The 25,449-nt window shown below is 43.9% G+C and overlaps 1 protein-coding gene across 6 annotated transcripts in view; it reads left to right on the top strand.

Annotated features, from left to right (window-relative positions):
- Positions 1-25,449, top strand: part of Sfi1 (SFI1 centrin binding protein) — a 65,213-nt gene that overhangs the window by 14,635 nt on the left and 25,129 nt on the right. For 5 of the 6 annotated variants that reach the window (XR_007980157.1, XM_052198437.1, XM_052198436.1 and 2 more), the window contains exons 4-11: positions 761-883; positions 2,345-2,515; positions 4,228-4,299; positions 5,959-6,069; positions 7,531-7,625; positions 13,417-13,534; positions 20,103-20,205; positions 24,499-24,655. Coding sequence is in view for 5 of the 6 variants with exons in the window: in XM_052198437.1 (XP_052054397.1) it covers positions 861-883; positions 2,345-2,515; positions 4,228-4,299; positions 5,959-6,069; positions 7,531-7,625; positions 13,417-13,534; positions 20,103-20,205; positions 24,499-24,655 (850 nt within the window). In the remaining variant the exon portion in view is untranslated. Of the gene's footprint in view, positions 1-760; positions 884-2,344; positions 2,516-4,227; positions 4,300-5,958; positions 6,070-7,530; positions 7,626-13,416; positions 13,535-20,102; positions 20,206-24,498; positions 24,656-25,449 lie in introns of those variants that run through there. The other variant, XM_052198439.1, reaches the window with a different exon arrangement.

The raw sequence follows: 25,449 nt of genomic DNA, 5'->3' as shown, positions 1-25,449 counted from the left end.
AGATTCATGTCCTAATTTGTCTACCAGGATGGGACTTCTAATATTCATGGCTTAACTTACCAACCAGGAATTCAGCTACCCACTAACATCTCTCTTTCTTCCAAATAGGATTCAGATCCCAGGGAAGTCTTGGGAATTTAAACTTCACTAGGCCACTACTCAAAGTGGAAGTCTTGTTTCAGATAGTTTCTTATGTTAATCCAAGTGTCTCATGTTGGAGTCTATCCTAGGGGCAGCTTATACCATAAAAGCTTACACATAGGTGTAGGAAGTACTGTTGGGCGGTTGGTTCGTGTTCAAGCTGTGGATAACTATACAGAACAGTTCTACTGTCTTCTATTTTGATTGCTTTCCAGGGGCACTGAATATGTAATCAGTCTTGACATGAGAAAGTTTCCTAGTAACAGTAGAAACATGAACAAGTTTCCTTTTAATGACAGGCTGTCAAATAACAGCTACTTAGGCCTTAACATTTTACGTAGACCTTCCTAGGTAAAATGGCCATAATATTTTACCTAGGTCCTAACATTATGAAAGTATAAGCCAAATAGACCCTTTCCTTCCCAAGTTGCTTTCGTCATGGTGTTTCATCACAGCAACAGAAACCTTACAAGGACAGAAAGAGACCTTCTATGATTAGTTAGAGTTGAATTAAGAAGTAGAGGAGCAGGGACCTCCGCTCCAGAGCAGGCAGGCAGCTATTTAGAAGTGTGACCTCCAGGAGTGTACAAGCACTTACTCTATTTTATCTTTCTTGCAGTTATAAGAGGAAGATAAAAGGCTTTGGTTCATCAATAATCTGGTCACAGAAATACGTATCAACCTCTGGTTAAATTTCCATCAAGAGGATTTAACAGAGAATGGAGAAGAAGATTGGCTCTAGGTATGTGATGGATTAGGGCAAAAATGACAGCTGAGGTTAATGGCTCAACTTCTGGGATCATGGGCATGTGGCACCACGCCTGGGCAGTGTGGGAAATTCAGTGTTTGGTTAAAAGTATGTGTTTTCAGCCCAGGAAGCGGTGCTGCACACCTTTAATGCCAGCACTCAGGAGGCAGCGGTAGGCAGATCTCTGAGTCCATAGCTAGTGTGGTTTACAGAGTGAGTTCCAGGATAGCCAGGGCTACACAGAAAAGTCTCTTTCAAAAAAATCAAGCAGTCAGTCAATCAGTCATGAGGTTTTTATATTGATATTAAAGTCATGTTATCTGAAAATCTTTTCTAATTGCTTTTTCAAAAGGCTTTTTGAGCCCGGTGTAGAGGTCATCCCAGTGCTTGGTGAAACCAGGAGCATTAGATTAGGAAGTCAAGGCCAATCAGGGCTATATAAAATCCAGTCTGGAAAAAAAAAACCAAAAACAAAAATAAAGATTTTCTGATCATTTTCTTGTTTAAGTAGCTAATTTAAATTTTTATTTTGAATATTTTACTCTTTGTGTGTGTGTGCCCTCCCCACCTCCCCCAGCCCCACTACCCTCCCAAGACCCCCCACCTATCCACCCTCCTCACACAGCATACAGAGGTCACAGGGCACTGGATCTCTTGAAGCTAGAGTTAACAGTTTATTTTTATTTTTCAAGACAGAGTTTCTTTGTATAGCCCTGGCTGTCCTAGAACTCACTATATAGACTAGGCTGGCCTTGAACTTAGAGATCTACCTGCCTCTGCCTTCTGAGTGCTGAGGTTAAAGGTGTGAGCTACCACCACTCAGCTAAAATTTTTATTTTTATGTGTCTAGGTGTTTTACTTGCATATATGTCTGTGTACCAGTTCATGTCTAAGACTTTTGGAGGGCAGAGGTATCAGATCCCCTAACCTGAGTTACAAATGGTTTTGAGCTGTCCTGTGGCTGCTGGGAATGTAACCCAGGTCCTCTGGGTTTATACTTAGGAACTTGTTTGTACTTTATAAATGATCCTCTTTACAATAGAATAAAAACTAGTTAAAGAACATACCAGACCTACTGGGTAGTGGTAGTACATGCCTTTCACCTCAGTACTCAGGAGGCAGAGGCAGGTGGATCTCTGTGAGTTCGAGGCCAGCCTGGTCTACAGAGTGAGTTCTAGGGCAGACAACCAGGGCTGCACAGAGAAACCCTGTCTCCAAAACCAAAAAGAACATACTAGGCCTGCAGACCCCACCTGCTGTTCTCTATCTCCCACTTAGAGCTGACCTTGGGGTGCTATTTCTGTCAGAGGTCAGGCTGCTTTCTGTTTGGGGCATAGTCAGCACTTAGTCTCCATGGGTGTAACAGTATAACTTTGTTCAATGTTAAAATGTAGTTATATTGAATGAAAGGATTTTTTTCTTTTTTCTTTTCCTCTCTGCTTGCTCAAATGTAAGGTCTTTTAGGGATGGCGTGGTTAAGAAACCTTGTTCTCCAAAGGCATTGCCCCTCAAAAAGTCTTCTGCCTTCTCTGGGATCCAGAGGGAGTTACCTAGAAGCTGCCACTCCTTATACTATCATGCCTCACAAAATTGGACTCGACACCGATTACAAGAACTGCGCATCAGGTGAGACTTTTCATCTTTTTTTCCTTCTGGACCAAAATGGGATTAAAAAGATGATGTGTATATGCTCTCAGGTTGAGTTCTGCCACTGACCGCTCTAAGCTCCCACAGGCTGGCTCCACCCCAGATCCCCAGGTTTAAACTAGTCAGGCACAGAAAAGGTCCCTAACTAATCTTGTCCATGTTAAACTGTGTAGGACTCAATTTACTAGAACCTTTGAGACTTACAGACTCAGAGTTTTACTATAGCAGTTGCCTGTCTTTAAAGGAATAGTTATAAAATGGCTGGTTTGGCAAGTCAATGGCAGAATACCTGCTTAAGCTGCAAGAGGCTCTGGGTTCCATTCACACACACACACACACACACACACACCCAGAGATGGCTGGGGAAACATGACTGTACTGTGGAAACTGAATAAAGCCCAGACTTAACCTTATTTATGCATTTGTTTTGTTTACTAGACTTGTAAAATAATAATAATAATAATAATAATAATAATAATAATAATAAAAACAAAAAACAAACAGGATCTTGAGTCAGGTGAGATGGCATGTGTTTTTAATCCTAGCACTCAGGAGGCAAAAATGGATTTCTGAGACTTTAGCAGCCTAAGCTATGTATAAAGCAAAACCGTGAACTCAAAAAGAAGGTGCTTGATTTTAGGGTTTTTTTTTTTTTTTTGGTTTTTGTTTTTGGTTTTTGTGTTTTGCTTTTTTTTTTCCCCCCGAGATAGGGTTTCTCTGTGGTGTAGCCCTGGCTGTCCTGAAACTCATTTTTGTTTTTGTTTTTGTTTTTGTTTTGTTTTGTTTTGTTTTTGAGACAGGGTTTCTCTGTGTAGCCCTGGCTGTCCTGGAATTCACTCTGTAGACCAGGCTGGCCTCGAACTCGGAAATCCACCTGCCTCTGCCTCCCAAGTGCTGGGATTACAGGCATGCACCACCATACCCGGCCTATGTTTTGCTTTTAAACAATTCTTTTTTTTTGTTTGTTTTTTGTTTTTTGTTTTTTGTTTTTTTTTTAAAGATTTATTGATTTATTTTATGTATGTGCATACACTGTCGCTCTCTTCAGACACCCCAGAAGAAGACATCAGATTCCATCAGATGGTTGTGAGCCACCATGTGGTTGCTGGGATTTGAACTCAGGACCTTCAGAAGAGCAGTCAGTGCTCTTAACCCCTGAGCCATCTCTCCAGCCCCTTGTTTTTTGTTTTTTAAAGATTTATTTACTTATAAGTAAGTATACTGTAGCTGTCTTCAGACACTCCTGAAGAGGGAGTCAGATTTCATTACGGATAGTTGTGAGCCACCATGTGGGTGCTGGGATTTGAACTAAGGACCTTTGGAAAAGCAGTCAGTGCTCTTGACCACTGAGCCATCTCTCCAGCCCTATGTTTTGCTTTTAAAGATAGGGTTTCTCTGTGTAGTCCTGGCTGTCCTGGAACCTTCTCTGTAGATCATACTGGCCTTGAACTCATAGATCTGCCTTCCTCTGCCTCCTGAGTGCTGGGGTCTATCACCACTGCCTGGCTTGATTTTAGTTTTATAAGCCTGTCCTCTCCATTTTCTGTTTAGTGCAAGATTAACTATGACATTATCTCTTAATTCAGACGATGGTTCCTCCACTTGAAACCTTAAAGGTTCCCTCTCTTTTCCAGAAAGCCTGTTAGCAAGATAGTGTTTAAAGTGTGTGTGTCCTTTTTTTTTTTTTTCAGGTGTGTGGCCAGAAAGTTCCTGTATTTGTGGATGCGAGTGACTTTTGGAAGAGTCACTCCCTCCAGAGCCAGGTACTGCTGTCTTGGATGTTTGGATGCTGTGCTGCTGCTGAACTTCTTTTGTTTATGTTCATTTTTTTTTTTTTTATTTAAGAAATTTCTCCCCTCTTCTGCCAGGTGGTGGTGCACGCCTTTAATCATAGTATTTCAAAGGCAGAGGCAGTCAGATTTATGAGTTTGAGGACAACCTGGTCTATAGAGCTAGTTCCAGGACAGCCAGGGCTACACAGAGAAATCCTTTTTTTTTTTTTTTTTTTTTTTTTTTTTCTTTCTGAGACAGGGTTTCTCTGTATAGTCCTGGCTGTCCTGGAACTCACTCTGTAGACCAGTTCTCTTCTGCCCTCTTCTGGTGTGTCTGAAGATGGACAGTGTATTCACATACATAAAACAAATAAATAAACCTTTAAAAAATTAAAAAAAAAAGCTGATAATGATTGTGGTAATGTTGATGAGGAAATGAAAGGGATAAGAGATATTTTAACTAAAAAAAAAAAAATTTTTTTTCCCTTAAAACAGGATTTCTGCCAGCGGTGGTGGCGCACGCCTTTAATCCCAGCACTTGGGAGGCAGAGGCAGGCAGATTTCTGAATTCGAGGCCAGCCTGGTCTACAGAGTGAGTTCCAGGACAGCCAGGGCTACACAGAGAAACCCTGTCTTGAAAAACCAAAAAAAAAAAAAAAGAAAAAAGAAAAAAAGATGTGTAAGCCAGGCGTTGGTGGCACATGCCTTTAATCTCAGCACTTGGGAGGCGGAGGCAGGCAGATTTCTGAGAAACCCTGTCTCGAAAAACAAAAACAAAAGCAAAAACAACAAAAAAAAAGATGTGTAATTACTACTTTTTAGTAATAAAAAACATTTTTTAGGACTGGGCATGGTAGCACATACCTGTATCCCAGCTTTTGGCAGGTTAAGCCAGGAGAAGGCTTAGAGGGTCAAGGTGCTTGCTGTGGCCAGGGCTGGCAGCAAACTCCGTTCATCCTACTACTCTGGAAGCAGAGGCAGGAGGTTCCTTTGAGTGCAGGGCAAAGCTGGTCTACATAGTGAGACTCATGACTGCCAGGCTACACAGAGAAACCATGTCTCAGAAAACTAAAAAGAAAAGTGGGCCTTGCTCTTAAGGCCCAGGACTTGGCACAGTCTCTGGAACCTTCCCTGCTGCGCTTGGCTTGACACAAAGAAGAGAGAGTAAAGTCTCTGATTTACTCTAAACAGTTAAAACTTGACAGTTACAGTAGCGTTCCATTTCTACTATTAAGTTTGTGTATGGTGCGTGACTGTGTACATGCCCTGATACACTTGAGGAGGCCAGAGCACCACTTTGCACAGTCACTTCTCTCTTTCCACCTTTACATGGTCCCAAGATCAAGCACAAGTTGTCCGGCTTCTGTGACTTTATCTCACCTGCTCCCCAGACTCGTAGTTTTTGATTGCCTCCTAGTGTGAGAGGATTTCAGCTTTCCCTAGTGTCTGTAATAACCCAAGTCCTTAGTGTGGTTGGTTGTCTTGGTCCTGGTGTATGCCACACTGAGCTTGTGATCTGACAACCAGGGCATCAAGGCACTTGGCTCTTTTCCTTGAGAGGGTAAGGGCAGTGTGAAGTGACACTGACTGGACAGAGATGTCAGCCCAGCTGCCTCACATCAGCGTTCTGATGTTCTCTCCTTTCCTTAGGCTTTTCCATGAGCAGAAAATACTACAGAAGGTCTTCAGAGAATGGAGGGAAGAATGGTGGGTCTCCCAGAGGGAGTGGAAGCTCTGCGTGAGGGCTGACTGTCACTACAGGTTGGCTTTTATGTCTCATTACTTTATGCTTAACTGTCAAACAGTTATTCAATGTCTTGTTTCTGTTTCACAGGAGTAAAGTTTTGGATTGTTTTCTAGCTTTTTAAAAGTCCTTTGAGGCTAAGCAAATCCTTACTCACTTCCGGTTATGTCTGCACACACATACACGTGGACTTGGAAGTGTCACTCAAGGATTCCATTTATTTCTAAATCTGAGAGTTTTGTTTTGTATAGTGATTAACTCTAGCATACTGATTATGATCTAGAAAGGGCATGTCCCACATAGACATTTGGAAACCAGGCTGGGTCAGGTAGCTGAATGAGGTAGCAAGAGCTTAGCCTGTGCAAGGTCGTGGGTTAATCTCTAGCACCAAAAACACAATTTAAAAACTAAAGGGGCACAAGAAAGATCTTTTATGCCACTCATATTGCAAGAATAAATTAAAAGAGAAAAGTAAAAATTACATCAGATACCTGTTTTTAGGGCAAGTGAGGTAACTTAGCAGGTCAAGACACCTGCTGCCTCCTGATGACTCCAGCTGGGTCCCCAGAACCACATAGGCAAGAGCCAGCTCTGTTCTGCACAGTGTCCTCAGACCTCTACACTTCCACCACACCTTTGGCTACAAGGGGAGAGAGGGAGGGGGCAGAGGGAGAGGGAGGAGAGGGAGGGAGAAAAACAAAAACCAAAACCCCCAAAACCAAAAAAAACAAACGAAAACTCAGACAGCTTTGAGGACTTGGAAAGCAGAGCTGCCTTGGAGCAGTGAAGTGTCTCTCCTTTATCACATGCTGCTGTGCAGAGAGTGATTCCTTCAAGGAGAGACGTTTCACTGTGGCTGGAGAAAATGAATTTATTGAGGCCTTACAAGGCTTCATCGGTTTAGGAGCTTTGATGTTAATACAGAAATAGTGTGTCTGATGTATGGCTCAGAGTTAGATAAGCGTGTCCTCCACTGTGGAGCACAGCGGGGCAGGAAGGAACTCACTGGTGTGGACAGTAGGGAGGCTGGCGTTTTGAGCTATATTATATATGCAGGGGCTTTGCCTATATGTATGTCTATGCACCATGCATGCGGAATACATCAGAAGCCCGAAAAGGGTGTTAGATTCCCTGGAACTGGAGTTATAGATGGTTGTGAGCTGCCATGTGGGTGCTGGGAACCTAACCCAGGTCCTAGAGAAGCAACCAGTGTTCGTAAACACGGAGCAGTCTCTCCAGCCCCAATTATTTTTTTTTCAGATGCTTCTACCATCAAGGGTCAGAACAGTCCATTATTTCCTAGAGAAATCCTTGTGCTATTCTTAGGTAGCACCCACATTCCAAACAACCTTAACGAGTCCTTGTCAATCCTGTCAACTATAGCTTTCCCCTTCTAGAACATTCCTCAGTGTAGAAGCACTGGGTAGAAGTTACTTTGTTGTCTTACTGTAAGACCCGTTTGCATTTTGGCTCCTCAGATACTACTTGTACAACCTGATTTTCCAGAACTGGAAGACCTTCGTGCACCAGCAACAGGAGATGAGGAAGAGGTTCCGACTAGCTGAGCATCATGGTGAGAGATGGGAGAGTGTATCTCTCTCTCCCCCCTTTTTTTTTTCTTTTCGAGACTGTCTTTCTCTGTATAGCCTTCCGGCTGTGCTGGAACTCTGTAGACCAGGCTTGACCTCGAACTCAGAAATCCACCTGCCTCTGCCTCCCAAGTGCTGGGATTAAAGGTATGTGCCACCACCTCCCGGCTGAGAGTGTGTCTCATGAAGCCTTGCCTGGCTCTCCCAGGAGTTCTGGGAAGGAGTATCACCTGGGTGAAGCAGAAGACATGCCTGATTTCCTTTCTTCTTCGTAGAGTGTGATCAGATGCTGTGTCTACATATTTTGTAGTTTGGACATTTGAAGCTCATTAGGCAGAATGTGTGAGCTGACTGGACCTGGCCTACTGGTTTGCCTTAAATTTAGCAAAGCACAATTGCTCTCCCATGGTATAGACCTGCACTTCTTCCCTTCCCTGTCTCGGTGTGTGTGTTTGTATCTCCCTGTGTGAATGTCCGCTGTAGTTATAAACCTTTTGTTAAAGTCATGATTTGTGGGTGCTTTCTTCTAGTCTGTGGTTTGTCTTTGTAGCTTTATGGTGTCTGTTGAAATGCTTTCTTTTAGAAGTTTATTTTATATTTATTTCTTTTATGTATATTAAATGTTTTGCTGCATGTTTGTCCATACGCCACATGTGTGCCTGGTGCTTATAGAGGTCAGAAGTGGGCTTCTGTTTTGGAATAGGAGTTATTCATATGGTTGCTAGCCGTCCGCCATGTGAGTGCTGGGCATGAAATGTGCGTCTTCTGTAAGAGCAGCCAGTGCTTTTAACTACTGAGCCAGCGCTCCAACCCTATTTAAGATCTTTTAAATGGGGTTGTTTGTGTTCTTACAGTTTTGAGAGTTTTGTTCGATCTTGTTCTGGTGCTGATGATATATATTCTAAGGCATGCACAGTGTTAGAATAATCTCAGCTGTTTGGAAGGCTGAGGCAGAGGACATTTGAACTCAGGAATTGAGACAAACCTGGACCACAATGAAAGACTCCCTTAAACAAAGGTGTGTGTGTTCATGTCTCCCTCTGAATGTCTGCTGTAGTTATGAGCCTTTTATTAAAGTCATGATTTGCAGGTGTTTTTGTCCAGACTGGCTTCAATCTTGTGATCACCTACCTGAGTCTCTTGAATGATCTGAAATTATGTTTAGTAAAATCTGATAAGGTCCTCTATACCTAGATTCTCTATGTTGAAGGGTTTTAGCTTGACTTCAAGCTTTAGTAGCTGTAGGATGATTTAGTCTCTTCTCTTGGTTTGTCTTTGTATTATTTTAACTTTGATGTTTAATTGATCTATTTTTTTTGTTTTATATTATTAATGTCACATCTTACCTGCCATTATTTTTATTTTATGTGTATAACTTTTTCCTGTGAGTATGTATGTGCATTACATGCGTGTAGTGCCTGTAGAGTCGACAAGAGAGCTTCAGATTCCCTGGACAGGGGGTTGTGTGCCACCATGTGGGTCTTGGGAATCCTGGGTCCTCTGCAAGAGCAGCCGGTATATTTAACTAAGGGCTGAGCAGTCTTTCCAGCCTCTCTGTCGGTTCTTCTGTAGATACTCAGACAGTGCCTTTTCCTTTCTTGGCCTCCCCAGGACTGAGATTAGAGGTGCCTGCTGCCCCACCCAGCTTCTCATGGGGTTCTGAGGGGTCAAACTCAGGTCCTCATGCTTGTGCCACAAGCAGCTTGCTGATCGAGCATCTCCCCAACCACCTTCCCTCTTTGTTATTTTGACACAGGGTCTTGGTAAGTTGCTCAGACTGGCTTCAATTTTGTGATCGCCTACCTGAGTCTCTTGAATGATCTTAAATTATTTGTTAAATTTTTAGTAAAATCCAATAAGGTCCTCTATGCCTGGATTCTCTTTGTTGAAGGGTTTTAGCTAGACTTCAAGCTTTAGTAGCTGTAGGATGATTTACTCTCTTCATTGAGCTTCCAAGGAATTGGCTCATTTTTATATGGTATCAGATTTATGAGTCAATAGTTTTCCCTATTTTTTAAAAAAGATTTATTTATTTCATATATGTGGGTACACTGTTGCTGTCTTCAGACATACCAGAAGAGGGTGTCGGATCCCCATTGCAGATGGTTGTGGGCTACCATGTGGTTGCTGGGAATTGAACTCAGGACCTCTGGAAGAAGTGATCTTAACCACTCCAGCCCCAGTTTTCAGATATTACGCAGAATCTGTAGTTATAAAGTCACAGTCCTCTTGACTTTCCTCTGAGAGACCAGACCTGGCTGGGCAGTTCCGGCTGATGTGAGTGCTGAGATCACAGGCACACAACCCTTCCAACCCTCTTTGCTTCTTCTTCTTCTTCTTTTTTTTTTTTAAATTTGTGATATTAGGAATAATTGAATCTTTTTAAAAATGATTTATTTATTTATTATATTTAAGTACACTGTAGCTGTATTTGGACACACCAGAAGAGGGCATCGGATCTTATTACAGATGGTTGTGAGCCACCATGTGGTTGCTGGGATTTGAACTCAGGACTTCTGGAAGAGCAGTCAGGGCTCTTAACTGCTGAGCCATCTCTCCAGCCCCCCTCTTTGCTTCTGAGATGATGGTTTATGTCAGTCTGCCTCCAACTCCACCTGTTTTATTGACTTTGTTAAGAGTCCTAGTTTCTTTCTGTGCTGTGATAAAATGCTGCCCAAGGCTGGCTTGATGGCTCTGGCTTGGGGAGGCTTTTGTCAAGGATGCCAATGCAGGAGCGCAAGGCAGGAACAGAGTAGAGACCATGGAGGAAATCTGCTTTCTGGCTTGCTCCCCTTGACCCTGTATTGTGTCCTGGAAGGTAAAATAAACCCTTCCCATCTCAGGTTGGTTCGGGTTATTGTTGTATTGTAGCCATAGGAGGTAAGCAAGGACATCAAATAACTGACGTCTGTATCCATGGTATTCTCTATGGCTTTCCTGTCTCTAGTGCCTTCCTTGATTTGTATTCCTGTCGTTACCTTGAGCTGACTTCTGCAAGCTTTGGTTTGGATTTGGCCCTCTCGTTAGTTTTTTTTTTTTTTTTTGAGACAAGATCTCACACACACACACACACACACACACACACACACACATATACATACATACATACACACACAGCTCTGGTTGCCATCTTTGTCTAGATTTTTAAAAAGTATGTTTACTTTTATTATTTTTAATAATAGGCACATCTAATACTCAGAGATCTGTCTCTCTGTCTCCTGAGGGCTGTGTTTAAAGACCTGTACCACCATGCCTTTTCTTAAATTAAAAATCATATTTTATTTCTATGTGTACATATGTGCATACTTGTATATGAGTACCCATGGGGGCCAGAAAATGTTGCTCGTTCACCTGGAATGGGGTTATAGTTGTAAGCTGTTCAAAGTGGGTACTGGGAACCAAACTCAGGTCTTTTGGAAGAAGAAACAGTACTTGGTTCTTTTATTCTTTAATCCCAGCATTTGGGGTGCAGAGTATAGGAATCTCTGAATTCAAGGCCTGCCTAGTCTATATAGAGACTTACAGGACAGCCAGTGCTACACAGACACCAAAAGGGGTGCACCACTCGTAACCAGCTCGACAGCTCTCCGTCGTGTTTCTAAAAAATACATATATTTATTTTTATGATTTTTAATGTGTAGGTGTGCCAGCTGATGATGTACACCTGGAATCCCAGCACTTGGGAGGGAGAGACAAGTGGATCTCTTGAGTTTGAGGCCAGCCTGGTCTACTGAGCAAGTTCCAGGACAGCCAGGATACACAGAGAAACCCTGTCTCAAAAAACAAACAAAAAGAAAAGGTCTTCTATGACTCCTAGACAGTTGAGAACCTGGCGTAAAAAAGGGGGGAGGGGAGTTCCTGAGTTGTCTCAAGACATACTTCTCTTGGAACTTAGAAAATTATTTTATGTACTAATGTTTTGCCTTCACATATGTATGCGCAACGTGTGTGTTTGGCGTACACAGAGGTCAGGTGAAAACACTGGATCCTTTGGAACTGGAATCGCGGACTGTTGTGAGCTACTGTATGTGTGCTGGGGACTGGGCAGCCAGTGTTCCTAACTGCCTCTCTGCCTCACCCCTCAGGGCCTGGCCTTGGACTCCTTCAGTTAAGGTTTCTAGTGTGTTCCATTGTGCTAATACACAGGATGCTATTTAGTATGATTTCAGTTCTTTTACTACTTTAAGGCATAGATTGTCTTTGGTCACGTGGTTGGTTTGGGTTTGGGTTTTATTTTTTTGAGACAGGGTTTCTCTTACTGTCCTGGAACTCACTCTGTAGACCAGGCTGCCTTGAACTCACAAGAGATCCACCTGCCTCTGCCTCCAGAGTGCTAGGATTAAAGGTGTGCACTACCACCTTCCTGATTGCATAGATTTCTTTTCTTTTCTTTTCTTTTCTTTTCTTTTCTTTTCTTTTCTTTTCTTTTCTTTTTTTCTTTTCTTCTCTTCTCTCTTCTTTCTTTTTTTCTTTCTTTCTTTCTCTTTCTTTCCTCTTTCTTTCTTTCTTTCCTTCCTTCCTTCCTTCCTTTCTTCCTTCCTTCCTTCCTTCCTTCCTTCCTTCCTTTTTTCTTTTCTTTTCTTTTCTTTTGTTTTCTTTTGTTTTCTTTTGTTTTCTTTTTGGTTTTTTGAGACAGGGTTTCTCTATGTAGCCCTGGCTGTCCTGGAACAGGACAGTTAAAAGATTGTTTCCACAGTTGGGAAAATGGGTGTCACTGAAACTGCTTTGCAAGGGAAGCATGAGGACCTGAGTTCCATTCCTTCGAACCCACGTAAAAAGCCAGGCACGCCTCCACTCCTAGCATGGGGAAGTGGAGGCAGGAGGATTCCGGTGGCTCTCTGGCTTAGCTAGTCTAGTTTCATTGGTGGGCTCCAAGTTTACTGAGAGGCCCTGTCTTGATAAAGAAGGCCAGATGTGGTATGGTAGTGCACATCTCTGATCCCAGCACTTTGGGAGACAGGTAGGAGGATTCTGTGAGTTTGAGGGTAGCCTGGTCTGCCCTCCTAGAGGGAGTTCCAAACCTGTCAGGCTACATAGAGACTCGATCCCAAAGAAACAGAAGGAGGAGGTGGCAGGGATGGATGCCACACAGAGTGCCAGCAGAGTGCAGGTTACCTTTAAAAGCTTGTTAACATCACCACTTGTCATTTGAGTTGTCTTGCATCTTTCTTCATTTGTAACACTACACAGTATTTCCAGCAGAGGGCACTTGGAGAGTGGAGAACAGATACTGGCTTTGAAGATGGGCTAAGCACAGAAAGGCTTTGAGCTGGCATCTTAACACAATACATTCCTTGCACCCTTTAAGGGTTTTCTTATATTTGTGTGTTTGTTTAAGTGTGTGTGTGTGGGGTTCCTGTGTACCAGCTATGCTTGTATGAGGTCAGAAGACAACCTGCAGGAGTCACTTTTCCTTTTGTGTGGACTCCAGAGATTGAACTCAGACCACCAGGTTTGAGTAGCAGCAAAACTCCTTAATCACTGAGACATCTCACTGGCCCCCTCTCTCTACCCTTTCTATTTTTTTCTGATTTTATTTTCAATTATGTTTATGTGTTTATATCCATGTGTAGAGATGTGCAGATGCCTGCAGAGGCCAGAAGAAAGGCATCGGATCCATCCAGGAGCTGGAGTCATAGGTGCTTATGAGCTGCCCAGTGTGGCCGCTGGGAACTGAACTGGACCTGTGCAAGAACAGTAGATGCTCTTAACTGCTGAGCCATCCCTCCAGTCAGTTTCCACCTTTTTATAAAGATATCTCTTTGATGTCTCTAGATACGAAGCAGAAGATGTGCCAAGCCTGGAAGTCCTGGTTGATATACGTGGTTGCTCGTAGGACCAAGCTTCACATGAAGACCACTGCTGTAGAGTTTAGGAGGCGGAGTGTCTTATGGTGAGTGTGTAGGGAACAACAGGTCAGCAAACATCATTTTACCTTAGCATTGGTATGATGCTTTAGTTCACTCAGCACAGTGCTTAGGACACAGTTGATACCTATGGATAGCCATTGATAACATTCAACTGTAAAAGTGAACTGTTTTTCTTTTTTCTTTTTTTGTTTTTTTCAAGACAGGGTTTCTCTGTATAGCCCTGGCTGTCCTGGAACTCATGGTGTAGACCAGGCTGGCCTTGAACTCAGAAATCTACCTGCCTCTGCCTCCCAGAGTGCTGGGATTACAGGCGTGCGCCACTACTGCCCGGCTGTAGGGCATTTTCTTAATGATTGATGGGGGAGGGCCCAGCTCATTGTATGTGGTGCCACCCCTGGGCTGGTGGTCCTGGCTTCAATAAGAAAGCAGGCTGAGCAAGCCATGAGGAGCAAGCCAGTAAGCAGCAGCACTCAGTGGTCTCTGCATCAACTCCTGCCTCCATGTTTCTTTTCTGTTTGATTTCTTGTCCTGACTTCCTTCATTGATGAATCATGATGTGGATGTGTAAGCCAAATAAACTCTTAACTTGCCAAGTTACTTTGGTCATAGTGTTTCACCACAGCAATAGAAATACCAGTTAGGATGGTGGTACAGGGAGTTAATGTAGGGTCTATCACGTGGTTGATAAATACTCCACCACTTTTTCCTTAGCTGTCTTTTTTTCTCTGTAGACCAGGCTGGCCTCGAACTCACAGACTTCTTCCTGTCTTACCTCTTGAGTGCTGGGATTAAACCAAATTGCACCATGCCCAGATCCTTAGCTGTCTTTACTTTTTATTTTGTGTAGTCTGGCCTTGAATTTTCTCTATAGTCCAAGCTAGTGTTTGGCCTTTGACCCTCTTGACTTAGCCAATTAGTTGGGGTTACAGGTGTGCACTCACAGGTGGGACTGTGAATATGTTAAAATGCAAAGTATTCATTTATTTCTTGGCATAAAATATAAGTACATTACTACATACATCATCATTTACAGTAAGGTTCAGAAAAGTTGAAGGACTTGTCTGAATTCTTGTAAATCTGTCACTGAAAAAAAAAATGAGAGCTCACTCTCCTCTGCAGCCACTGCACTGCATCTCACCAGGGTCACTATCCATTGCAGCTACTGCACTGCATCTCACCAGGGCTCACTGTCCACTGCAGTCACTGCACTGCATCTCACCAGGGTCACTATCCATTGCAGTCACTGCACTGCATCTCACCAGGGCTCACTGTCCACTGCAGTCACTGCACTGCATCTCACCAGGGTCACTATCCATTGCAGCTACTGCACTGCATCTCACCAGGGCTCACTGTCCACTGCAGTCACTGCACTGCATCTCACCAGGGCTCACTGTCCACTATAGTCACTACACTGCATCTCACCAGGGCTCACTGTCCACTATAGTCACTGCACTGCATCTCACCAGGGCTCACTGTCCACTATAGTCACTGCACTGCATCTCACCAGGGCTCACTGTCCACTGCAGTCACTGCACTGCATCTCACCAGGGCTCACTGTCCACTGCAGTCACTGCACTGCATCTCACCAGGGTTCACTGTCCACTGTAGTCACTGCACTGCATCTCACCAGGGCTCACTGTCCACTATAGTCACTGCACTGCATCTCACCAGGGCTCACTGTCCACTATAGTCACTGCACTGCATCTCACCAGGGTCACTATCCATTGCAGCCACTGCACTGCATCTCACCAGGGCTCACTGTCCACTGCAGTCACTGCACTGCATCTCACCAGGGCTCACTGTCCACTGCAGTCACTGCACTGCATCTCACCAGGGCTCACTGTCCACTGCAGTCACTGCACTGCATCTCACCAGGGTTCACTGTCCACTGTAGTCACTGCACTGCATCTCACCAGGGCTCACTGTCCACTATAGTCACTGCACTGCATCTCACTAGGGCTCACTGTCCATTGCAGCCACTGCACTGCATATCACCAGGGTCACTATCCATTGCAGCCACTGTACTGCATCTCACCAGGGCTCACAGTCCACTATAGTCACTTCACTTCATGCATCACACCAGGACTCACTGTCCACTATAATCACTGCACTGCATCTCACCAGGACTCACTGTCCACTGCAGCCACTGCACTGCGTCTCACCAGGGCTCACTGTCCACTATAGTCACTGTACTGCATCTCACCAGGGCTCACTATCCACTGCAGCCACTGCACTGCGTCTCACCAGGGCTCACTGTCCACTATAGTCACTGTACTGCATCTCACCAGGGCTCACTATCCACTGCAGCCACTGCACTGCATCTTACCAGGGCTCACTGTTCTCTGCAGCCACTGCACTGCATCTCACCAGGGCTCACTGTCCATTGCAGCCACTGCACTGCATCTCACCAGGTCTCACTGTTCTCTGCAGCCACTGCACTGCATCTCACCAGGGCTCACTGTCCATTGCAGCCACTGCACTGCATCTCACCAGGGCTCACTGTTCTCTGCAGCCACTGCTCTGCACGGCATCTCTCCAGCATTGCGCATTCAGGACAAAGCTTTGACATCCATGGTAAACTGAGGCACGGTATAGAGTTGGCAGTTGACTGGGGCCATTGAAAATGTTTCCCTGGAAGGCCAATGAAGAATTCCTTTGGAGGTCAAAAGTGAAAAAGAAAAAGAAAAGGGGAGAAGGAGTCACACACACACACACACACACACACACACACACACACACACACACGCACGATGGATGAAGCAAGCTTCAACAAGTTCCAATGAGTAAGCTCCAACTACTTTACATACATATATACATACATACATACATACACACACACACATTTGATGAATGAAGCAAAGTTCCAATAGCTTCACACATGCGTGCCACGCGCACACACACAAACACACAAACACAAACACACACAGTCACACATTGATTAGATGGAACAAAGCTCCAACAAGCAGGCTCCAACTTTATTTTTTCTCCCATAGCTTATATATCCCCACAAAACCTTTTAAACAATGTAAAATTACAATGTGATTACATTCCATTTTTCCTCTAGTGAATGATTATGAAAAAACACTATGTTCCTTAATACCTTTACATGAAAAAACATTATGTAGTACATGTAAAAAAAAGAGAGAGAAAGAAATTATCCCGAAGAACCCACACACATTTGTAACTAAGCAACTTAGAAATTGACAAAGTGTGAGCAAGCTAGGATAATTTTCTCAACAAGTTGTTCTTACTGGCAGGCAGCGATTTGTGGTTACAAAGAAAGGATCAATTATCTTATTTATCTTAAAAAGGAATCTGAGAGCAGAACTGAATACAAGAAGTTAATCATCACCTTGATCTTGCTTTAGCTGGTGCTAGTCAGCCTGCCCTTGTTCTTATTCCCTGACATTTTAAGGTTCCTAGCTCAACTAGGAAGAGTGTGCATTTCTGAATGTCAAATTGTTCCCTAAGGTTTTCTACATCAGAGACACTAACCAAAACATCTTATCCTAGTTTCACTAACAATCTGTTTTTCCAAATGCTTTCTAAGGGTGGTAGTTCTTGCTAACAAGCTACATTTCTAAGTTCTTTCCAGAGGTAGTGATTGGCTCATTGATGTATTCCAGCAGCAGTGCTTGAGAAAGATCAAGTCCTGCTATTGAGTGCCAGAGGTACTGCCCAGCGAGGGGCTGGAAGCCCTGTAGAGTCTTTGTCTACTTCTTAGATTAAGAGGGATGTGAAGACAACAACAGAGCACAACTCCACAGCAGCACGGTGTCCTTAGGACACAGAATACTTGGGGTTCTGCCTCCCTGAGGCACACCCATCGTGGCTGTGCTAACCAGTGGGCTGAATTCCATGAGTCCCAAAGCCATTTGCTGTTCCTTCTGCATGGCCCTGACACAGTCTACTTTGAATCTCTTGATCCATCTGACAAAGCCTCCTCATCACTGGCTCTGTGCTTCGCCCCTTGTGGTTCTCTGGGTCCTGAGTGTCAGTACTACACAAGCACAGGAGCGATCCGTACTGAGTACAGCCTGCTAGCTTTACAGTTCTATTACTTAGATTTGAATCCATGACCCAACATGTGTCATTGGATTATTTCACCTCTCCATATTGCTATTTTCTCTTCTGTGAAATAGGTTTACCATAGTTATCGTTCAAGGTTCTCCCTGGGAATAGATCAGATAATATCTGTAAATTAGTCAGCAGTGTCCAGGATATCTGCAGACAGAAAGAATTATCTGTTTATTTAGTATATGTGCATGTGTTAAAGTGTGATTGCACATGTGTATGAAGATTGGTTTCCTCCTACTTTCTACTTAAAAAAAAAAAAGATTTATGTGAGTACACTGTAGCTGTCTTCAGATACAACAGAAGAGGGCGTCAGATCTCATCACAGATGGTTGTGAGCCATCATGTGGTTGCTGGGAATTGAACTCAGGATCTTTGGAAGAGCAGTCAGTGCTCTTAACCACTGAGCCATCTCTCCAGGCCCCTTATTGATTGATTGATTGATAGATAGATACAGGATTTTACTATGCTAAGTCTTGATGACCTCAAACTCATAGAAATCCTCCTGCCTCTGCCTCCTGAGTTTACCACCATGCCAGGCTCTACCTTATTTTTTAAGAAAGGGTCCCTCACAGAACCTAGAGCTCACCAGTTCAGCTAGGTTGGCTGGCCATCTCTTGAGCTTCCAGGGAACCCTCTTGACTCTGCCCCTCAGCATGGAGGTTACAGATGCTTGTCGCTGAGTCGGAGCTTTTATGTGGGTACTAGAGATTCATATTCCTGCTTGTTTTTTTTTTTTTGTTTGTTTTTGTATATATGTGTGTGTGTGTATATTATTTATTATATGTAAGTACACTGTAGCTGTCTTCAGACACCAGAAGAGGGCATCAGATCTCCTTACAGATGGTTGTGAGCCACCATGTGGGTGCTGGGATTTGAACTCATGACCTTTGGAAGAGCAGTCGGTGCTCTTACCCACGGAGCCATCTCTCTAGCCCCCATACTCCTGCTTGTATAGCTAACACTTTACCATCTGAGCCATCTCCCCAGCTGTAAGAAATTGGTTAAGTAAAAATAAGTTATTTAAAATGTATTTAGCTGTTGTTTTAAAATGTTTAGTGTGTAGCTCTACCTGAGCCTGTTTCTGTATCATGAGTTCATTAACTCTGTATTTTTATTGAGGAATTAATGTTCTGGCACTGTCTGGGTGCTGAGCACTATGTTCATGATTTTGTCAGAAGAAGAATCAAATCTCTGTGGATGTGGAAGGGAGCAGTGGTCTAGGAAGGGAGGCCTTTGTGAGTAGAGACAAAGCCAAGCAAGGTGTTTCAGGGCATTTGTTTTGTTTGTTTGTTTCTTTTAGTGGGTAGAGATGACTGACTTAGTTTCTCTCCATAGCTTTTTGTTTTTTAGAAGGTCCATTTTTATTTTATGTGTATGAATATTTTGCCTACATGTAAGTTTGCATACCACTGTTTGTTCCTGGTACCTGTAGAGGCCGGAAGAGGGCACTGGATCCCCTGGGATTGGAGTTCCATATGCTTGTGAGCCAACAAGGGGGTGCTGGGATTCGAACCTGGGTCCTTTGGTGGAGTAGCTATGGATATGAACCTCTGAGCCTTCTCTGAAGCCCATGCAGGTTGTTTCTTACAGCAGAGATGGCAAGTTTCTGTTCCTCCCTGTTGTTTTCCAACCGCAAATAAGAAACTTGCTAAGAGGAGGAGGCTGCAGTGGGGGAAGGAAGGAGAGACCTTGCAAGCTTGGACACCTGAAAGCCATTGTTCTTTGTTTTCAGATGTCCCGTGACATCTGAGTTTTAAATGTTGGCAGCTCCTGTTTTTGAAAACTAAATTGTGGCGCCAAAGAATCAGGGCATGTCTATGGTGCTGCGGGGCGGGGACTGTTACTCAGTAGAGAGCCTGCCTGACATGCATATGGCCCTGAGTTCATCTTCAGTACTGCAGACAGACAAGCAAGTGGATGGATGATAGCTTGTAATGCCTAAGTCTCCATCTGACATTATAGTTTCTGACCCTTAAATAAAATTAATTAATTAATCCATCCACCTGTTTATTTATTCTTGTTTTTTCAAGACAGAGTTTTTTTGTGTAACAGCCCTGGCTGTCCTGAAACTCACTTTGTAGACCAAGCTGGCCTCAAACTCACAGACACTTGCTTGCCTCTGCCTCCTGAGTGCTGGGTTTAAGTCATGTACCACCACTGCCTGGCTAATAGTCCTTAATTTTTTTAAAATTACAATTTATTTAGTGTGTGAGGAAGAGATGATGCCTGTGGAGGCCAGAGACAACCTGTGGAAGTCAGTTTTCTCCGTCTACCACGTGAGTCCCAGGACTGAACTCAGATCGTGAGACTTGGTGACATGAGCAGGAGGATTGCATAATGACTTTTGCTTTTCTTTGCAGCAGTAGGTCAGCAGGAGTTAGTTTAGAGATGGCACTGTGTGGGAGAGAGACTTGGGCTAAAGTTCAAAAGCACAGCTTTAATTTAGTGGTCCTTCTTTCTTCTGGTGGGTTCCCCCAACCCTGGACTGACTCCATCTTTGATTTGCTCTTTCAGTTCCTGGTGGAGCAAGTGGAGGTGGCGACTAGAACAAGCCCGTGCGGAGCAGGCTCTCCAGGCAGTGGCTGTGAAGCACTGGGCCCGGAGCCTCCAGCTGCAGGTTTGTCTGGCTTACTCAGGATCATGTAGTTAGCAGGACGTCTTCTCTCTGCTGCTGCTTGCTGGGAGTGCAGCCCAGGAGTCTGGGGCGGTGGGGTGAGAGAGCAGAGTCTGGGTGCTGCAGGTGAAGCTGTAGGGAGGGTGCTGCCGGAAGGGATATGCACTTGTTCTCCATGCGATTTCCATGCTAATTTGTATGCAGTTTCGCTAAATTCACTAGAACCTGTCAGAAGTGTGTTCTTATTTCATTATCTTTCTCTGTAGCAAACTAGAAAATAATGCAGGTCAAAACCAATACTGGGAGGAGAACCCTGCAACTTTGTCCTCACAGGGTGTTTGGGTTTTGATTTTTGTTTTTCTTTTTTTTCTTTTTTTACAAAATGATTTATTTATGTATTTTATATATATGAGTGCTTTGTCTTAATGCAAGCCAGAAGAATAAATCAGATTCCATTACAGATGGTTGTGAGCCACCATGTGGGTGCTGGGAATTGAACTCAGAACCTCTGGAAGAGCAGTCAGTGCTCTTAACCACCCAGCTGTCTCTTCAGTCTTGGATTTTGATTTTTGAGACAGGGATCCCACAGAATCTGGACTGTCCTTGACCTTGCTATGTGGTGGGAGATGGCCTGACCTTCTGACCCTCTTGCGTCCTCCTTCCAAGCGCTAGGACCATGCTCATCGACTGAAAGCCGCCACTCTGTGCTGTGAATATATGTTATTAAAACAGGCCTAGTCTCTGAGTCACCTGTACACACTTGGCATACAAACACACCTGCACATGAACACACAGACACATAAACAAATGGAATTGCCTATCTTGAAGGCTGAAAAGATGATTTAGTGGATAAGAGTGCATACTCTCTCGCAGAAGACCTGAGTTAGGTTCCTAGAACCCATATAGAGCAGTTCACAACCACCTATAACTCCAGCTCCAGGGCATCCGATACCATCTGGTCTTGTTGGGTACCGGGACTCTCTCTTACACACATACACACACACACACACACACACACACACACACACGGCTGGGGAGATGGCTCAGTGAAACATACACAAAGGAGGGCTGGAGAGATGACTCAGAGGTTAAGAGCACTGACTGCTCTTCCAGAGGTCCTCAGTTCAATTCCCAACAACCACATGGTGGCTCATAACCATTTGTAATGAGATCTGATGCCCTTGTCTGGGACGAAGGTGTGTACATACAGATAGAACACTCATGCACATAAAATAAATAAATCATAAAAAGTAGTTAAGTTAAATAAAAATAAATAAATAAAAAATAGGAAAAATAATAATAAGAAAGAAAGAAAACTCCAGGTGAACTTTTGGCACAATGGTAGTTGGGGGGTGGGAGAGCGAGAGTGAGCACATATTATGATTTATTTTACATATGTAAGTTTTCTCCTTCATGTATGTTTTTTTTTTTTTGTTTTTTTTTTTGTTTTTTTTTGGATTTGGTTTTTGTCGAGACAGGGTTTCTCTGTCCTGGAACTCACTCTGTAGACCAGGCTGGCCTTGAATTCAGAAAACCCGCCTGCCTCTGCCTCCCAGAGTACTGGGATTACAGGCGTGCGCCACCACAGCCAGGCTCATGTATGTTTTTTTAAAGATTAATTTATTTACATGAATACACTGTAGCTGTCTTCAGACATACCCGAAGAGGGCATCGGATCTCATTGCAGTTGGTTGTGAGCCACCGTGTGGTTGTTGGGAATTGAACTGAGGACCTCTGGAAGAGCAGTCAGTGCTCTTAACCTCTGAGTCATCTCTCCAGCCCTCCTTTGTGTATGTTTGTGTGTGCACCATGTGTATGCCTGGTGTACAGGGAGGGCAAAAGAAGCATTGAATCCCCTACTGGGGTTGCAGATGGTAGTGAGGTATCATGTGGGTGCTAGGAATCAAGCCTGAATCGGGACTCTTCACCACTGAGCTATCTCTTCATGCTCAGATTCTGTTTATTTTGAATGTGACTGATAGACAGGATTTGCTCATGGAGAGATTAAATGTGACTCCTGGCTTTGGCTGAGCAGATGCAACAGTGGAGTTGCCATTTTGTCATGGGACCACTGAAGGAGAAGCAACCTTGTGGGTAAGAACTGGGAGGAGCAGTGCTCCTCACTCTGGGTGCTCAGCATGATACATCCTTGAGTTGCCACAGAGAGTACAGACAGATGCTGAGGGAGCATTTGGAATGCTGAGGAGGGGTCCAGGCAAGAACATGCCCTCCTGAGTCCTTGAGGGAGGATGGCATTTAAAGCCAGGAGCTAAGTGAACAAGTGGGCAAATAGAGTACCTGGAGAGTCGTGGACGGCCCTGTGAAGTCCTCAGCAGGAAGGAGTACCCACCAGAGAAGGTGCTGTGTGCTGGGTCAGGCAGTGTGAGGACACGCCTGACCTTTGAGCTGAGCCACGTGGAAATGGAAGATAGGCTGATAAGCACAGTTTCGGTGAGGGTGAGCTCGCCGAAGTGCTTTCAAGAAAGCCTGGTAGGGCTGGGCGTGGTGGCGCATGCCTTTAATTTTTTTTTGTTTTTAAAAAACTAAAAAAAAAAAAAAAGAAAAGAAAGAAAGGCTGGTAGGGAGAAGTTGCAAAATGGCTTTCTGAGGAGTTAGGTAAGGAAAGAACAAGTGTCAGCCACATGGCACAGTGTCTGTGGGCATTGTGTCTGCAGATCCCAGAAATGTGGATGGTACGTACTCCTCAGCATGTTCAACCCATTCTTTATCGGGTTTTGTTTTTTGAGGCAGACTCTTACTATGTAGTCCTGGCTGTCCTGGAACTCTCTACATAGACCAGGTTGGCCTTGACCTCACAGAGATCTCTTTGCCTCTGCCCCACAAGTTCTGGGATTAAAGACATGCACCACCACACCTAGCCATTCTTCTTCTTTCTTTCCTTTTTTTTTTTTTGGTTTTTTTGGATTTGGTTTTTTCAAGACAGGGTTTCTCTGCAAACATTCTTCTTTTTTATCCTGGTCATTTTGTAGGCCCGGCTCACAGATATCCACCTGCCTCTGCTCCGGCCCCCAGGACTAGGATTAAAGGTGTGTACCACCAACACCTACCTCATCATGTTTTGACAGCCATTTAAATATATTTTTTATTCCTTTTTAAATATTCAGGAAAAATGGTAAGGGGGCCAGGAGAAATGGCTAAACAGTTAAGGGCACACCCTACGTTTCCAGAGGACCAGGGTTCAGTTCTCAGCACCCTAGCTCACAAGTTCCTGTAACTCCAGCCCCAGGGTATCTGACTCCTCTGGCTTGCACAGGTACCTGCACACACATGCACACATATATAATTAAAAATAAAAAAAAATCAGGATCTTATGCTGAAGACCATTGTGGTCTCAAATTCGTGATTCTTCTGCCTCAGACTCCCTAGTCCTGAGGTTACAAGCAGGAGCTCTCATACCAGTTTAAGAGTAAATATAGTTCTTTCTCTCTTTGGACTTCTTTTTTTTTTTTAAGATTTATTTATTTACTTATTTATTTCATGTATGTGGGTATACTGTAGCTGTTTTCAGACACACCGGAAGAGGGCATCAGGTCCCATTACAGATTGTTATGAGCTACCATGTGGGTGCTGGGATTTGAACTCAGGACCTCTGGAAGAGCAGTCAGTGTTCTTGACCACGGAACCATCTCTCCAGCCCTGGACTTTCTTGACAGGGTCTCATGTAGGCCATCCTAGCCTCAAACCCCTGATCCTCTTGCTCCTGCCTCCTGCGTGCTAAGGTCTCAGGTGTATGGCACTGTGCCTGGCTTGTGCTAATTTTTTTTCAACTACTTCAAAATTGTTCATGCAACATACACCCAAAATCTACTTTGGTCATAGCTTTAAAACAAAAAAGCTTTCTTTTACATAGCAACAATGTCATTTATTTCCAATGCATTTCATATTGATGTGACAATGTGTAACATACAGTTCATATTACACAACTTTAAAACAGAACAGCCATTGACATCAGTATTCCCTCCACTTGATTCATCTTCCTTTAATGTTTCCATAGCATGCATCTCTCCTTCCTCCCTTGTGAATTTAGAAACATCCTGTCTTCCCTCAGTTCATTCAGCATCCCAGCTCAGCTCCAGTTTCTCTTGAGCTCCATCATGTACTTGCAAATTACTTTCTACAACTTCTCCCTCTTTTTCTGTGTACTTGTAACCTTTTCCTCCCTTACCCTTTCAGTTTGTTTTGTTTTGTTTGAGGCAGAACCTCATATAGCCCAGGCTAGCCCAGGCTCACTGTGTGGCTTTGAATGGTGTTGAATTCCTGATCTGGTCTTTTCAGGCTTGGCTGCGATGGCTAGAACAGCTTCTAATTAGCCGGCGAGAGAGGGGGAAGGTGGCCACTGCTGTGCGACACCATCAGCACCGACAGAAGCAGAGATGTTTGAACGCTTGGCTTAAATACCTTGGTATCTGCAGAGTGAAGAGATGGCAGAATGGTGAGTCAGAAGCTGAGGCTCCCATGCCAGGCCTGAGCAGATGGCTCTCCCCACTGTCTGTGGCCCTTCAGGAAGAGGACACAGAAGCTATTACATCACAATGGTGATGACAAGAAATTTAGAAAAAAAGGATATCATCCTTGGTTCTCATTTCTTTTTCTTTTTCTTTCTTTTTTTAAAAGATGTATTTATTTGCTGGGCAATGGTGGCACATGCCTTTAATCCCAGCACTTGGGAGGCAGAGGCAGGCAGATTTCTTGAGTTCGAGGCCAGCCTGGTCTACAGAGTGAGTTCCAGGGCTATACAGAGAAACCCTGTCTCAAAAAAAAAGCAAAACAAAGCAAAAAAAAGATATATTTATTGATAGTCTATGTATGAATATCCTGTCTTCATGCACACCAGAAAAGGGAAACAAATCCCATTATGGATGGTTGTGAGCCACCATGTGGGTGCTGGGAATTGAACTCAGGTCATCTGGAAGAGCAGTCAGTGCTCTTAACCACTGAGCCATCTTTTCAGTCCCCCAATTTGGCTTTTATTAACATCTCTGTTAGTTGGAAGGCAGCTTGTTTCTGGATAGATCACGCCAGGCCAGCACAATTCCATGAGAAGAGGTTTTTTTATTGAATGGGGGAGAGGAAGAAACAAGGAAGAGAAGAGTGAGAAAAAGGGGGGAGGGGTCGGGGTCTCTTTTATTCAGGCAGTGATGTAGGTGCCTGGTAATGAATGATGTGCATCTCTTTGCACAGGAGAGGCATTTGCCTAAAGTGTGTGGTAGTTGCCATGGCAACAGA

The sequence above is a fragment of the Apodemus sylvaticus genome, chromosome 11 (genome assembly GCF_947179515.1).
Source record: "Apodemus sylvaticus chromosome 11, mApoSyl1.1, whole genome shotgun sequence".
Taxonomy (NCBI): Eukaryota; Metazoa; Chordata; class Mammalia; order Rodentia; family Muridae; genus Apodemus; species Apodemus sylvaticus.
Note: the sequence above shows the minus strand (reverse complement) of the source record. Positions and strands in the feature narration are given on the sequence as shown.